At 39.1% G+C, this 15,808-nt stretch overlaps 2 protein-coding genes across 3 annotated transcripts; one reads left to right on the forward strand and one right to left on the reverse strand.

Annotated features, from left to right (window-relative positions):
• Window positions 1-1,407: 1,407 nt before the first annotated feature.
• On the reverse strand, window positions 1,408-6,283 carry LOC306977013 (mitochondrial coenzyme A transporter SLC25A42-like). Its single transcript, XM_079575164.1, has 8 exons — window positions 5,966-6,283; window positions 5,491-5,625; window positions 4,523-4,634; window positions 4,285-4,310; window positions 3,449-3,615; window positions 3,249-3,365; window positions 2,566-2,717; window positions 1,408-2,476 (listed from the first exon to the last, which is right to left on the reverse strand). The coding sequence occupies exons 2-8, from the start codon at window positions 5,572-5,574 to the stop codon at window positions 2,151-2,153; spliced, it is 984 nt and encodes a 327-aa protein (XP_079431290.1). The 5' UTR covers window positions 5,575-5,625; window positions 5,966-6,283; the 3' UTR covers window positions 1,408-2,150.
• Window positions 6,284-6,753: 470 nt separating this feature from the next.
• On the forward strand, window positions 6,754-14,736 carry mau2 (MAU2 sister chromatid cohesion factor). 2 transcript variants are annotated; one of them, XM_079575276.1, is made up of 18 exons: window positions 6,754-7,006; window positions 7,312-7,395; window positions 7,529-7,624; window positions 7,997-8,100; window positions 8,193-8,220; window positions 8,307-8,462; window positions 8,553-8,699; window positions 10,938-11,028; window positions 11,109-11,212; window positions 11,517-11,594; window positions 11,681-11,746; window positions 11,823-11,906; window positions 12,108-12,157; window positions 12,235-12,312; window positions 12,381-12,492; window positions 12,580-12,670; window positions 13,383-13,510; window positions 13,601-14,736. In XM_079575276.1, the coding sequence occupies exons 1-18, from the start codon at window positions 6,773-6,775 to the stop codon at window positions 13,673-13,675; spliced, it is 1,806 nt and encodes a 601-aa protein (XP_079431402.1). In that variant the 5' UTR covers window positions 6,754-6,772; the 3' UTR covers window positions 13,676-14,736. The 2 variants fall into 2 exon arrangements, with proteins under 2 accessions (XP_079431402.1, XP_079431403.1); XM_079575277.1 differs by having other exon boundaries at window positions 7,997-8,091; window positions 13,601-14,735.
• Window positions 14,737-15,808: the final 1,072 nt, after the last annotated feature.

Genomic DNA, 15,808 nt, shown 5'->3' on the forward strand with positions numbered 1-15,808 from the left:
AGAGTAGCTAAAACATTCACTCAAGTTAGAGTAACTTTACTTTGTAATAGTTTTACTCAAGAGGAAGTGAAAAGTGGTGACCAAAAGATAACTCAAGTAAGAGTAAAACATTAACTGGGGAACAGTACTGTGAGTAGCTACTGAGTAATTGTTTGAGCGTAAAAGTCCGATTTACGATTCAGTAGCATAACTCATGAGAAACAATAGGCCTACAAGAAATGATGTGAAAGGAAATACCAGAACAGTATGTCATTTTTCTGAAGAATAAATCACATGAAACACAAACTACATCTACTCTATATGTCAGCATGACAATTTTTCCACTTTAGCCGGGAGGCCTGGGTGAACAGTGTGAGTGAGTGGTTGGTGGAGGTGAGAGGAGCCGACGCCGCAGATGGGCAGCCTCGCTTCCGCCACTCTATCCCAGGGCAGCTGTGGCTACAATATTAGCTTAACACCACCAAGTATGTTGTGAATGTATAATGCATGAAATGGTTAAGTCTTTGAGTGTGTAAAAAGCGCTACATAGCTAGTTCTAATACAATTTTATTAAAGATGTATTCACTGTGGAGTCAATTTGTAAGAGTACATATACTTCATTATAATATCACTCAAGTAAGTAGAAGTAAAAAGTGTTATATGGTAAAAAATACTCTACGTACAATTACTGAGTAGGCTATACCCACCTCTGAATTTACACATTCTATATATTTAAGCATAACATTGAGTAGGCCTACAATAATTCCAAGAGTATAGTTACGATTTGTAAAGCTAAGGAAAATAAGAACAAAACATTTCCAAACTTTTGTCTGTCTACTGTTACTGTTACTGTAACTGTTACTGTTACTGTTCTGCATGTTGTCAACAAAATCCTCGGGAACATCATCACTGAGGACATTTTTAGACAATGCAGAGTGTCGGACGCCCAGGCCATGGATCTATTATATAAACGCCCAGGCCAACACTCGGCACGGAAGTTTGGCTGAAAAAGCTGACTCGATTGTGCACGGCTCACCTCTCATTGTAAGCCAGCACGCGCAGGCTCCATGTGGCCCATAATGATGCTTGGGGTGTTCTTTTGAGGAAGCCAAGATGGTCAAGTGCCACGGAAATGTTTGTCGATGCCAGAGTGAACATTTTACAGGCCTTTAGACTACGAACTCTGATGTACAGCTTTATGTGTCGACTGAACATGTCTGAAAATGAATGAATATGGAGTGCGACATGTTATCAGTCTGACTTGTGTGGAGACATTGGCATGATAGTCTTTTTTTTAAAATGCAATTTCTAGCCGTCTGTCCAGTCCTTTTATTTTATTTTTAATGTCATATTCTTTTCTGGACAGATAGCCCCCTCTTGTGGACAAAATTGGTGCTCTGCTTGTTGTTATGAACAGTCACTTTATTTGCAAGGTCATCTGTTAAAATGAATGCAAAAGTCCATGCTGCTTTCACTGAAACGGTACATAGCATTAATTATTTACACATAACATCTCAAGTGTGCGTTGCATCGCTAAATACTTTGGTATCATTTGATCTTTTTCGTAAACATGTTTAATACATTTGATTAGGTGTATTAATGCTTATATTTGTGAATACAACCTACATCACTGGTGTAATTGTGAAACTTTAGACTTTCAGACAGCGTCGCATTTGACAAGCAATCCTTACATTCAGTCAAAAAATCATATTGAACAATGTTATGAGTACAAATTATAAACCAGTTATAAACTTTTAACAGTTACAAATCAAGATCAGATCAGTACATTCCCCCAAAGATCTCTAAGTTGCCATAGGATTAATTGAAAAGCATTGTCCGTCGATCTAGTGCAAACAACCTTATCTGAATACATATTAACAGAGTAGCTTATCTCATTTGAAGCTCTTATAATTGACTCTGTCCTAATTAAAAAAAACCCACCAATTTAAAGCCACTTCTGAGTAAGACACCGTTCAAAAGAAAGGTAATCTCATATGTGCGTTTTCCCAGCCTGAGCTATCCTACAGTCCTCTGCCGACACGTCCATACACAGGAGTGCATGGCAGAAAGGTCTCTCTGTAATGACCCACTTCCTATTATCACGGACAGGGGACTTCAGCGTCATTGTGGCAGTCACATCTGGGCTTTTTTATTCTGCCTTTTCTTGTGATTCAAGGCGTGAAGTAGCCCATCTGATGCAGCTGGAGCAGGAGGCTGTGCATGATGTCAAAGGTGGTGAAACTAATCCCCACTGCAACAGGTCCTTTCACCCAATTCATGCTTAGGCCTTTGTAGAGTCCACGTACCACTCCCTCGTGTTTTACAATCTCGCGCATGGTCCCCAGTATAGTGCCGTAGGACGACCCAGTGACACCTGCGGTCTGCATTCGCCGGCGCACTATGTCCAGAGGATATGAGGCCGACTGACCGATCAGACCTGCACACGCTCCAAAGGCCAAGCGCTCATGCGGATATGGCTGTGATCTTCTTGTCTTTTCTGCAGTGTGGAAGACAATCAATACTTTTAGTCAATGCAGTTGTCAATGTCTACGTCTATGTTAATAATATACATATTCCAAACTGTACCTGTGTGAAGCTTTTTGAGAGTTTCATAGGTGAAAAATGTAATTCCAGCGTATGGGATAACACCAAGGATTGTGGGAGTGAAGCCTCTATAAAGGGTTCGGACACCTTCCTCTTGGGATATCCGAATAAAGACATGAAGAATGTTGCAGTACCTGACAAAAAAAACAACAACAGAAAATTATAATGAATGGTTTAAATGTATTTTTATAGTGCGTCTATAGCCACTGCATATTATTTGTCTTGATAGATTATAAGAGTCAGTCCAAATGATTGATTCCTCTAAAACAGCAGAACTTTGTGAGTAAGTATTATGATGTTTTATTATAAAATGAAATGAATACTGTATATTGTGACTCGTCTTTACAGCATAAAGGTGGGTTCCAAAGCTGTACCAGAAAATCCGGTATGCATACCATGCTCTATCCCATTGGTTTCCATGCCAAGTACCTTATGAACTATTTGACCTTCCAAGTACCACCAGGTTAGATCAAGATCAAATCAGGACCAAACCAGATCTAAAAAGGGTCTAATATAGGTATAAATAAACCTAAATTGAACCACAGTATGTCTTATCAGGGAGTAAACCATGTCTAAATAACAAAAAAAAAATACTTTTGAGAACCTAAGCTCTATCATCTACAAATGTTGTCGTTTTAACTCTGGAAGGGTGGCTGTTTACTTACATTTCTTTTGCTGTGACCGCCATCCGAGCACGCACCAAGTCTAGAGGATAGGTGAGCAGAGCAGCAGTGGTACCAGCCAGAGAGCCCGCTAAGAACCGAGGAAAAGGTGGCAGCGCTCTACCACAAACAACATAAAAGGAACATTAATAAATGAATTATTCTACACTTATTCAAGCAAAGACAAAAAAATATTTACTCACTTTCCCTGTAAGCCACAATAGCCACCCAAAACTCGTTTATACTGTTCATGTGAGCAGAACTGGATGGCAGCGTAGGGCATGACCCGCACCATTGTAGCCGAGTTGCCTCTCCAAAGACCGAGGAACCCATCCTTTATGTATGTGCAGTAGAGGAGTCGCAGCGCCTCCTGGTGTTCAAGAGAAAGCAGTCATTTACACCTTTCATAATTGTAACAAAATGTTTATATATGTGTAACCTTTTTTAATTGACGTCATGGTTTATGTAGTTCACTTGCTTGTGCTATTTGTCATACAATGCTTTATTCATTTCAAATACCCACTGTGGAAAATGGCGCCCAGTAACAGTAATAAAAACACAATCTAATTTACAACCGTAAACTTTCTATAGAGTAACCTGGACTGGACATTAACCCGAGCCAATAACGCAAGTACTGATAGATCTCTGTTTAGGCATGTGACATACTCTCACACTAATCACTTTAGCTTCTGTTAAATCTTGCTGAATAAAACATGATATTTTGCACCTGATTTAACATTTGAAATTATGTGTATTACAGTTTTAGGGTCACAAATCTAACCTGTATATAAGAAAATGCTTCATGAGTAAAAAAAAACTACACTACACTTTTGCACATGTTACTCACATGAGCAAACGCTTAAGTGGCTTGTAACAAATGAAAAAGACTAGCCACAGTGGCCACTACCAGTGAGCAAAAAAGTGAATGCCATACTCAGCTTATATCTGATTTATTTGTAATCAAAACAAAAGGTAATAAATGTTGCTTTCACCAAATGTGTTACATACTGTATGTACTAGTACAAAGGATTAAACTCACCCTCGCTGAGAACCGCTTTGAAGACACTGAAAAACAAAACACTCAGTAAACCTCAGGGCTACCAACTTACTTCCATGTGTGGTAAACATCTACTAAGAAGATTAGTCATTAGCTGCTCAGTAAAAACTGTGGCACAAATAAAGAAAAAAAAAGTTGGTAAAATTTTACATAACAGACTTAAGCGTCACATTCATAGAGACTGCTGTGTTCAGAATAACTTGTTATGCATTATTTGTACCTTGGAAAATGATTTTCGTCCGATCCAGTGGCGCAATGGCTGTTTTGGCCACAGCTCCAGCCAATGCACCACACACCAGGGACTCCAGAGCAGCCCATCTAGGCCTCAAGTCCTGTTTGGAATCACAGCCAGATTCAAATCAGGAACATAGTTTGTCACACAGCAATAAAAACTTATCACAAGCAAAGATAAGATAAGATAAGATGGTACTTTATTGATCTCACAGATGGAGAAATTGCATACAACAATAAGCCTAAAGCAATACGTCTTTCTTTTGACCTCAAATGTGTCCAGTTTCTCTGTTTACAGGTACTAAACACAAAAACATTGGCCACAAAATTGTACTGCATGTCCAGTAGATTAACAACCACAGACAAACTTGTGAAATTACTATCACTGAATGGGCCTTGCATTTCTGCAGGAAAAGTAGTTGTTTTGATTTTGGTATGCATGTGCAAAACAGCAGTTGGACCCAATAAAACGTCCGCCCACAGATAACACCACCCATTGAGTCCCTACACAGTCCCTACACAACTTCAAGGAAATGGGTCAAGTATGCTTTATGTAAATTATTTATAGCTAAATATTAATAATAAAACGCCTTCCAATTCAAATGACAATACTTTATCATTATTATTATTATTATTATTATTATTATTATTATTATTATTATTATGTGCTTATATTCTTGGTGCCTATGTATACTGTGCCTGGCAAGGTCATTCATCTATGCAACCCAGTTACAGTGAATGCAACCTGAGATAAGCACCTTCTTTCTATTTCCAGCAGGGCTCTGCTCTTTAGGCGTGCATGCTCCATGACACAACAACAACATGTATTACAGACAGGAAGTTCCAGTTTGTTCACACCATTAAGGTCTATTAACTATCCCTATATTGTTACATATCAAATGAATCAAAACATTCCCGTGGAAAAACACGAGTCATACCAAACAAAGCAGCACTTACTTTCGCTGGTGTTGACGGAGGAAGAGTCAGGACCGTGGCCTGCGCCACTGGCAGAGCACGTCTCGAATGGTCGTGCACAGCCATGTGTGCTCTTCAAAGGTCCCCGATCAACAGTCAGACACTTTCATATGACAGCTGCAAACCACCACAGAAACAGATCTGAGTGCCATCCGAAGAGTCTTTCACAAACAACATTCTCGTGCAGTGTGGCCAGTGCGTTGTATGGTGAAGATAAGTACGTGATAACACGCACGCTCAGTGTTCCAGAGGATTGTAAACAACAGATTGCATTCTCTGCCACATAGAATGGGTACACATAACCAAGCAAACCAAAGCAATCGGGTTATGCAATAATCAACAAACCCAATTAGGCCTATCAATGGAACCCATGGCTATATTATGCAAAAATACAGTTTTGTTGTTATTTCAGAAAATACTTGATTTAGCTTTGACGCTGATGTGGATGATTCATTACCTTCGTTATAAAGAACTCCCTTTTACTTTTCCTGGTCGTCGTGGTTTATCCAAAAGTTATCCTGCAGTTTTGATCCTGCGCAAATCGATGACTCGTTCTTTCAAGTTACAACCACTAAAAAAGGAGGTGTCCTGATACGCCTTCCCACGTTGTAGACGTTTCTAGACTTGTCAATATAAGTCTGACCAGAAAAGCAACCGTCCACTGACACCTATTTCGAAGCAGTACACGCAGTGACTTTTTTTCAGTTCTGAAGTGCTGTCTGGCACTGCACTGCTACGAGATTAGTTGGGCTTTTCGAGGTCCTGCAGAATGTAGGACAGTGAGCAACTGTATTTTGGACTACATTTTCCATGATTCTTTAAGTCTCGCGAGAATATGAATAAGGGGTTGCCATGTTTGAGACATTTCTATAGTTTTTTTTTTTTTTTTTAATATAAAGTAATGTTTTCAATTGAGCACTGTATAATTATGTCGACAACCCGTACTTATTACATATTTATGAATAAGCGTACGTAAACGCACACATTATTGCCGCAAGTAATAGATATCAACTTTAAAAGCAAGTGTTAAATTTACGCAACAGTTTTAACGTAAGATGTTTATTCTCTGGTAATTAGCAAAATGAAAATGTGTATGTTGAATACATTAGATTACCGACTTTTCTCATGGTTAAACATCGAGCAGCATCAGCACAGCAGTAAATGAGGGGGTTAAACGCTCTGAACGTTGTGTGCTTTTCATGGAAAGACCTGGCAACCCTCGAGTCTGGCCACAGCGCTGAAAAACTTGTTGTTGTCGGGCAAAATGGCGTCAAACGTAGAGGCCCCCGAGCGCTGGTACCTCGCCCTTCTCGGTTTTGCTGAACATTTCCGAACCTCTAGTCCCCCCAAAATCCGGCTGTGTGTGCACTGTTTACAGGCAGTGTTTCAGTTTAAGCCTCCGCAAAGGATTGAGGCCAGGACTCACCTCCAGCTCGGCTCGGTTCTCTACCACCACACGAAGAACAGCGAGCTCGCCCGCAGCCACTTGGAAAAAGCGGTACGCGGCGTTTTCACTCAGGAAAGACCGGGGATTCGACAGAGATGGGAACTGGTTTAGGCCGCACGCAACAAAGCTAGCCAACTGCGGAAGAATATTATGCGTGTCGCGTCTGTTAATAAACGTTGATTATTTAATGAACATTTCATCCACGTCGAATTGTTTGCGGATTTGTTTATTCCTGGTTATACCTCCCTCATTAGTAGTCGTTTGATTCTGCCTCCCATAGAAGTATATGGCATTTGAGATTACATGGTTTGAATGCAAATTACAGTCTCTCCTTGCTATGTTTTTTTTTGTTTCAGTGGTTCATATCCCAGCAACTTCCTCAATTTGAGGATGTTAAATTTGAAGCTGCCAGCATTTTGTCTGAACTATTTTGCCAACAGGTAAGCTGGAGTACTTCACGTTACACGACTTTGATTCAAAATGTTACTGCAACTTTATATAAAGAAGAAAAAAAGAATGCAATAAGATACCATATGTTGTTGTAATAATGGCATTATTTTTGTTTAATTACAGAATTTGGTGGACTCTGCAAAACCCCTTCTTCGAAAGGCCATTCAAATCTCTCAGCAAACACCATACTGGCACTGCAGGTTGTTGTTCCAGCTCGCAGTAAGTATATAATGGTGTATTACAGGCTTTATTGACCAGTTTCAGTCAAATGGCCTATAGAGTTCGGGAAATTCCACAGTTACCATGGCGATCCGCCATCTTTGCATCTGTAAGCATACATTTCCATAGACTAACATTAGCTAAAAACAGGATAAAGAGTGGAGAAAAAAGCTGTGGATCAACTCCGTTAGCTGCTGAGTTACTGCTGGTAAATACATCTAACACACTGTGGCGTTCAAGTGTTTTAATGTGAACAATAGCGCCAGTATTTTAACTTTTAAAATCTCCATTAGTTTACAATTGCTGCTAATAGCGATATGATGTCATATTCCCAAACTCCATGACAAACATAATTGGGTTTTTTTCTTAAAGCAACTTCATACACTGGAGAAAGACTTGGTTTCAGCCTGTGACCTGCTGGGAGTTGGTGCTGAATATGCCAGAGTGGTGGGATCGGAATACACCAGGTATACAAAGTTCGTCTTTACTAATTTGAGTATTATACAATCCATAACTGTCATATATCTGTAAAAGTTGACGTGTTTTTTTTGTTGTTGTTCTTTTCTAGGGCATTGTTTCTTCTTAGCAAAGGAATGGTAAGTCTTCACGCATCACATTATCCTCTTTATCTAGTGTTTTTAATCATCTTATTCATATTTACATAATTGTTTGTCTGTTGTAGTTGCTGCTTATGGAAAGGAAGCTTGCAGAAGTGCACCCGCTCCTAACACTGTGTGGGAATATTGTTGAAAACTGGCAGGGAAACCCTATTCAGAAGGAGTCTTTGAGGGTTTTCTTCCTTGTCCTACAGGTTACGCACTACCTTGATGCTGGGCAGGTAAAAACATAGTGTGAATGTGGCACTAAAATATTGTTTCAGATTTTTATTGAACAATTCACAAAAAGATCACGTTCCGTGTCCCCTCAGGTCAAGAGTGTGAAGCCATGTCTAAAGCAGCTCCAGCAGTGCATTCAGACCATCTCCACACTCCATGATGATGAGATTCTGCCCAGCAACCCAGCTGACCTCTTCCACTGGTTGCCCAAGGAACACATGTGTGTCCTTGTTTACCTGGTAATAGCCTTTTCTCATCTTGTCACGCTATCTGATTGAATTGTGTACTAATCAATGTCACTGCGTTGATGTGACGTCATGACATTCCAAAGGACCTATAGTTTCAAGGCGCATGGCGGAGCATGTTGCGCAATTAAACTAATTTCATTATGTATGTGAAAACGCCTCATTGAAAGACTGTATTCTACAAGGGAAACGCAGGAAAATACAGCCGTAGCATTGAAATAAACACTTTTACTTTGTCAAAAATAAATATGCAACTACAAACTGCTAATACACAATGAGGAGAAAGCTTAGACACACTTTTGTTGCATAGGTTCATATGGTGTGCCTCTTAACCACCCACTATTCACAGACAAACTTTCACAAAGTTACTCTAAAGATGCCTAGCATGGGGCTTACCTGGTTCAAGCAACATGTGTCCCTCACAAAGGGGAATCATCCCTTATTGTTAAATTCTCTCCTCACCCTGCTCTGTCAGGACTCGCTGCCACATGCTTGCATATGTATTCATCGACACTACAGCCCAGTAGTTTGCTGGATTCTAGAGAAAAATATGAACACTGTTTTAGCGTAATCCAAAAAGAGTGGCTCAGCTCTGATGAACCTCACTGACGTTTTTCTTTTTCCACTCCTTATTCCATGCTGTATAATAAGTTAATAGGTTACACAGCACACTGAGGTACGCAATATTACCACAGGGAAATTCTTTAACTGCGACTGCTCAAGACCCAAAGGTCGAGTTTGATCTCGGCTCCCATCTGTGCATACTGTCATTGTGTCCTTGGGCAAAACACTTCATCAACTTTGTCCCCAGTGACCGTGTGCAAAGTTTTATAGCAGGGGTTCTCAAACTTGAAATCAAAAGGTCCGACAAAATTATTCTATCATTGCACTAAAACTAAACATTTAAATGATCAAAATGTAAAATATAATAATTTATTGATGGAATTCAATATGTATCAAGCGTAAAGAGCAGTCCTATGATGGGACACTTAAGAGTTCTGTTGTCTGTAAACTCCTAAAATATGGTAAAGGACGTGAACATTACTCCGACAGCTGCGAGGGGAGTTCTTTATTACGTTCATGGTTGAGAATGCACGTTCACAATGATAAAGTTGTTTTTTCCTTAACTTTTCCTTCATATGTCCATTTAGTCACCGCTATACTTTTTTACATATTTAAAATTTTAAAAGCTCCTCAAGGCTTATCTTACTAAAGTTTGATTAGTCTGCTGCTTTTTACATCATTACGTTTCAAAAGAGAGCTATAAAGTAAGAGGAGCTTCATGTCTTCAACACCAGGAAAACGTACAAATTCATAGTTACAGTTTTATCATCAGTTAAAAGAATGTTGAAAGAATATCTATTCTAATACTATCTTTATTCAATGGTTCTGATACAAGCCAATAATCTCGATGGGACCTCAAGAGCTTATTGTCAGCAGCCGTGTTTGAAGGGGAGCACTATTCCAGCTGACTCTTTACCTCTTTACACGCTACCCCTACAGGTCAACGCTGCAACTGCATTTACGGAAATGCAACAGGCTGCTATGGCAATAAAATTCACAGTGCAGAGGTGCCGCTGGGGTCCGGACCAAATAACAGAGTTTGAGAAGGCCTGGCGTATAGTGCGATTGGGTTAAATGTTCCTTGGTAGAACAGGCCTATTGGATGTAGGTGATTATTGGCGTAGTATAAATTGAGAATTTGAGAACTCAAATCAAATCCATGCATTTAAATGCAAAAATATACAGCTTTCCTTTAAAATTATACTCTATAGCCAGTGGTCCAGGTGGTTGAGCGGAGCGCCTAATAACCAGAATGTTGGCCGTTTGAATTGAGTCTGTACACTGGAGTATGAATGAGTGTGACTGGGTGAGTGGTTCCTTGATGTGAATTGCTTATATGGCCTGTTAATGTAGGTGAAATATAAAAAAAATATATATAAAATATAAATTTAGACCATTAACCATTTCAATTTTGTTTTAATATATTCAGAGACTGAGGCATGGATGTTGTTGGTTGAAAGGATTATTTCTCTGTCCCTTTTTCTCAATTATCCATGTAAATGTATGATATCAAACTTTATAAAGTTGTGAACGTATGGTTGTTGTTTTCAGGCTAGTATTATATCAAGTCAATTCTCATGAGACTTTAAACTTTACTGACCTGTATGTCCGTATGTCTTTTCTACAGTATAATAACAGCTTGTTTTGTGTGTGTGTTTGTGTTTTTAGGTGACAGTGATGCACTCCATGCAAGCAGGCTATCTGGAGAAAGCCCAGAAGTATACCGACAAAGCTCTCATGCAACTGGAGAAACTAAAAAGTATGTTTAGCTGCTCCACAAAGATAATTGACTTTTCAGTGATGTTCCTTTTTAAAAATGTATTAATGTGTACTTTTCAGTGTTGGACTGCAGCCCCATCCTCTCAACCTTCCAAGTCATTCTGTTGGAGCACATCATCATGTGTCGGCTTGTCACAGGCCACAAAGCAACTGCATTACAGGAGGTACAAAAGTCATACAAAGACATCCTTTTCATTGGATCTGATCCATAGTGTTTACAGCATTAGGGTTGGGACAATGTCGTTCTGTAATACGTCGCCAAACGGTTTTGTTGTGATACTTGCATCACATTGATGATCCTGTATTGAAATACTTTTCTAAAATGTTTATCTTACATGTACATACATAAATGCAGTTCCTTATGGATTGCAATGATCATTGTATCATGACAACAGTGCACAAGTCCAGACCTAATTATTATTTATGTAATTGCATGTTTGACATATTCAAATGATTTTGCCCTCTTAGATTTCACAGGTGTGTCAGCTGTGCCAACAGTCCCCGCGATTATTTACGAACCATGCTGCTCAGCTGCATACGCTTTTAGTAAGTATACTTTGGTTTTACTTTTCGAACAGCACGTCAATTGTATTTGAAATAGTGTCCCTAAATGAAACGTTTCTCTTGTCCAGGGCCTATACTGTATCTCTGTGAACTGCATGGATAATGCTGAGGCACAGTTTACTACAGCTTTGCGGGTAATTTTGTTTTATCTTTTACATTTTCAACTTCCCACTTGAGCTGTGCTCTCATCAGTGTGTCTTTTGTTGACAGCTCACCACACATCAGGAACTTTGGACGTACATTGTAACCAACTTGGCAAGTGTCTACATAAGGGAAGGAAACCGACATCAGGAGGTTAGTTGAGTAATGAAGAAAAAGTCCGTAATAAATACAACTCTGAACTTTAAGTTACGTTATGTGAATGCGGCATTATCTGAGTGCCATTCTATTAATGGAGCAGGTTATTAGGAGTTTAAAGAAAAGGACATAAGAGGATTAAAAGACATCATTTTGCAACTTCATAATTACATTCCTTTTGTATTCCTTACTTTGTAGCTGTATAGTCTGCTGGAAAGAATAAACCCAGACCACAACTTTCCTGTCAGGTAAGAAACTTGATTATTATGAAACTATAATAGCACGGGTGTTTGTGTCCAAACTTATAAAAGATTGTCTTTTTCAGCTCTCACTGCCTCCGAGCAGCAGCATTCTACATCAGGGGATTGTTGTCTTTCTTTCAGGGACGCTACAATGAGGCCAAGTATGGAAACATGGTTGTCGTGACTCAAATTGTGCTGATATTAATTCATGTTGTCCAATATGTTCCAGACGTTTCCTTAGAGAGACTTTGAAAATGTCCAATGCTGAGGATCTAAACAGACTAACTGCTTGCTCCTTGGTTTTGCTTGGTCATATCTTCTATGTTCTTGGCAATCACAGAGTAAGATGGATGTTCTATAAAATAAAAACATTATTTAACTATGTGTTTATTTTGTGTCTGGGCTAATGTTGTGAAATTGTTCTTCAGGAAAGTAACAACATGGTGGTTCCTGCAATGCAACTGGCCAGCAAGATTCCTGACATGTCTGTTCAACTGTGGTCATCAGCACTTTTGAAAGGTACTGTACACTCTGAATGAATACAGTTAAGTGGGTTTTCCACTGCCACCACTCTGCATGGCATGGTTTTACATGCCATAAATCTGTCCGGCTTTAGCTAGCAAGCTGAGCCGATACTGAAACATGATGTAACATGACTATTGGCTGCTTATTTGCCAGAGGAGAGACGGGACCCTCTAAAATGGGCATAACATACACAATTAAATGTACAGAATAATGCAGTTGTAAGCTGTGATTTTCACTGACTGCTAACCACGTTAGCTGCTGGCACATTATCTGATGTGTGTTCAAAACACACTGGTACGCAGCATATCACGGCAAGACCATGCTTTAAACAGGTGCTGTATCCATATTATCATACACCGAAAAAGATTTGCAGGTCAATGCTGTTCTACTGCTTGTCCCTCAGCACAAAGTTTACAGTGGTGTCTCTGTCAGTCCATCAGTACTCTAGGTTCACTGTACAAGTGGCAAAGCCGTGGCGCTGTGTCCTCATTCTACTGATAAAAGCAGTATCCCAAAAAGCAGTATTTTTGTAGTATTTACCTTGTGATTTCTAGTACCACAGACTTGTGATGGAAATGATACTAGTACCGACTACTGAATGGAGTAAAGCGTACCGGATGGAAACATAACTCCTGAAGGAGATGTTTCCACTTTACACTGAAGTTTAGGATGACTATGTTTACTAATGTGAGTTTCTTGTGTCCAGACTTGAACAAAGCCCTTGGGAACAATATGGATGCCCATGAAGCTGCACAGATGCACCAGAACTTTTCTCAGCAACTCCTGCAAGATCACATCGCGGCCTGCAGCCTCCCAGAGCATAACCTCATCAGTGTATGTTAGAAATCCGTACCTTTATCGTCAATGCATATCATTTACAGCATCTCTCTTCTGTTGATAAATAATTATTTCCGTGTTTTGCAGTGGACTGATGGCCCTCCTCCTGTCCAAATCCAAGCCCAGAATGGCCCCACCACCAGCTTGGCGAGCCTGCTATGAGGACCTTAATATTCAATGGAAACCTGCAAGAAAATCATACTGTCGTGATCGAACTGTTGCCTAATAACTTGATTTGCCGATCGCATTTGCTTATCAAGGATGTAAAGAAGTCATGATTTATTATTGCTTCACGAGATGGCTTTTAGTTTTACTACAACGGATCTATGTGACTTTTGGCTCACAGATAACATGGGATGCAATTGCTGGCCAAGACATTTTGTTTAGAGCAAAGAAGAGTGTTAGAGATCTGGAAGCTTTCCTCTTTGCTTCAAACGGAGGAAAAATGCACCAGGTTTCATTTCCACTTCACTGGAAAAAACTGTGGGGTTTGATGGTGGCAGCAATGAAATGTAGAAGAAATTAATTTATTCATGTTCGTATTTTTGTAACGGTTGTTAAATATTTTACGTCTTGCCTTTTGTATAGCTACTCGTTTTCCATGCATGAAAGTTACTGATTTGGGCTCCCTGATGCTTTGATGTTTTTATTTTTGCAAATTGTGACTATTCCAAATGTAGAGACCTCATACATTTTTCTCCCAGAAATTAGTTGAAAGGGTTCTTGACTGCATGTGTGAAAATAGATGTGTGCACAACACGGGATGGTAAATTTTCAGTGCCGGTAGTTCCCGTAAGGACCAGAAGATGTCACTGTTTGGTCTGTTAAGAAGCAGTGTTTCAGATTAGTTGGTGGCTTGATGCCTTCCTCTCTTTTAAACACATCAATTATATTAAATTCCGAAGTATCTGAATTTCTTGTTATTGTGTTGAAAATTTTACATCATGCCTAAACTTTTTGACCTGAAGATTTTCTTTGTGAAATACCACAAAAGTGGATTTATTGTTTTAATTTGCCAGAATAGTTCTACTAAAAGGGTTTCTTTACAGTGTTTGTATAGATTTGCCACTCATTGACCCTATTGTACAGTGACATTTTATAAGTCAATTTAGGAAATGTGGTATGTATTTTAGCTATTCTTTGTAGAAATCTTACTGCTTGGTATTTAAATTACTAGCCATATTCTATCCAACACCTATGTTTTTAAAGCATACTTTGTTCTCAACAGTTTTCCAATAAAATTACAGTTTAACAAGAGCATGTGACTGAGTCTTGGTGTTATAGATTTATTGGTGTGCATTTTATATTGCATGAAATTAAAAAGAATCCCCATGCTTATTTTAATGATGGCTACAGAACAAATCATTTGACATTGTGGAATTAACACAAATTAACATAATTAACTAGAAAATGTAAGCTGCAAAACATACTAATAGTATGTCAAAGATTTACTATTTAATGCCAGTAGGTGGTGCTAAATTGGTCTCTTTATGACTTACAGACATTAAAGGGATCATTCCAGGTTCCTTAAAGTGTAAATTAGTCCTTGTATTCTTTAAGCCTTATTAGATTTGACTATCATCACACCATGGAGAATCCTGTTGTACAACCAAAACCTTACAGTGTTTATGTGTCAAATTTGTGTGCGTGTGTGTGTGTGTGTGCGTGCGTGTGTGTGCGTGAATGTGTGTGTGAAATATCCTATGACATAATATGAAGATGAAACCATAATTTAGCTAAATTTAAAAAAGCCAATTATCTGCCCTAATATTTGTTATAAAAGAATGAAATACCTATTTGCAGAAACAGGCTCACTTGACTAAAGCACTCGTCCACTCTAAATGTCATTGGATCGAAACCCGGCTTAGTCTGGCAGACCGGTGCAAAGTGATGTGTTCTTGGACACATTAAGACATATCACCCACCTTGCTTACGTATGTGTGAATATTATGTGAATGAGTGGTTGGTGGTGGTCATAGGGGCCGATTGCGCAGATTAGCAGCTTCAGTTATATCACTCTACCTCAGGGCAGATGTGGCTACAACAGTAGCTTATCATCACCAAATATGGAGTGAGTGAATGAATAACAACAACAACAACAACAACAACAACAACAACAACAACAACAACAACAACAACAACAACAACAACAACAACAAGACAACAACAACACTTTGAGAAGCTTGTAATCTCTGTTTTATAAAGTGCAATACAAATGTAAGTCATTATTATTATTGCCAAATGTTGTTGCTGTTATATATTCAGTCATCTGACTTGAAGTTCATTGACCAAGAG

The sequence above is a fragment of the Gobius niger genome, assembly GCF_951799975.1.
Source record: "Gobius niger genome assembly, chromosome: 17".
Taxonomy (NCBI): domain Eukaryota; kingdom Metazoa; phylum Chordata; class Actinopteri; order Gobiiformes; family Gobiidae; genus Gobius; species Gobius niger.

What these genes read in the sequence shown, in the direction of transcription:
- LOC306977013 (XM_079575164.1), bottom strand. Translation starts at nt 5,574, where the DNA reads ATGGCTGTGCACGACCATTCGAGACGTGCTCTGCCAGTGGCGCAGGCC. An exon ending in GACGAAAATCATTTTCCAAG is followed by an intron (nt 4,311 to 4,522) that starts GTACAAATAATG and finishes TTTGTTTTTCAG; the next exon opens with TGTCTTCAAAGCGGTTCTCA. An exon ending in TATTGTGGCTTACAGGGAAA is followed by an intron (nt 3,366 to 3,448) that starts GTGAGTAAATAT and finishes TGTTTGTGGTAG; the next exon opens with AGCGCTGCCACCTTTTCCTC.
- mau2 (XM_079575276.1), top strand. Translation starts at nt 6,773, where the DNA reads ATGGCGTCAAACGTAGAGGCCCCCGAGCGCTGGTACCTCGCCCTTCTC. An exon ending in GCAACTGGAGAAACTAAAAA is followed by an intron (nt 11,029 to 11,108) that starts GTATGTTTAGCT and finishes TGTACTTTTCAG; the next exon opens with TGTTGGACTGCAGCCCCATC. An exon ending in CTCAGCTGCATACGCTTTTA is followed by an intron (nt 11,595 to 11,680) that starts GTAAGTATACTT and finishes TCTCTTGTCCAG; the next exon opens with GGCCTATACTGTATCTCTGT.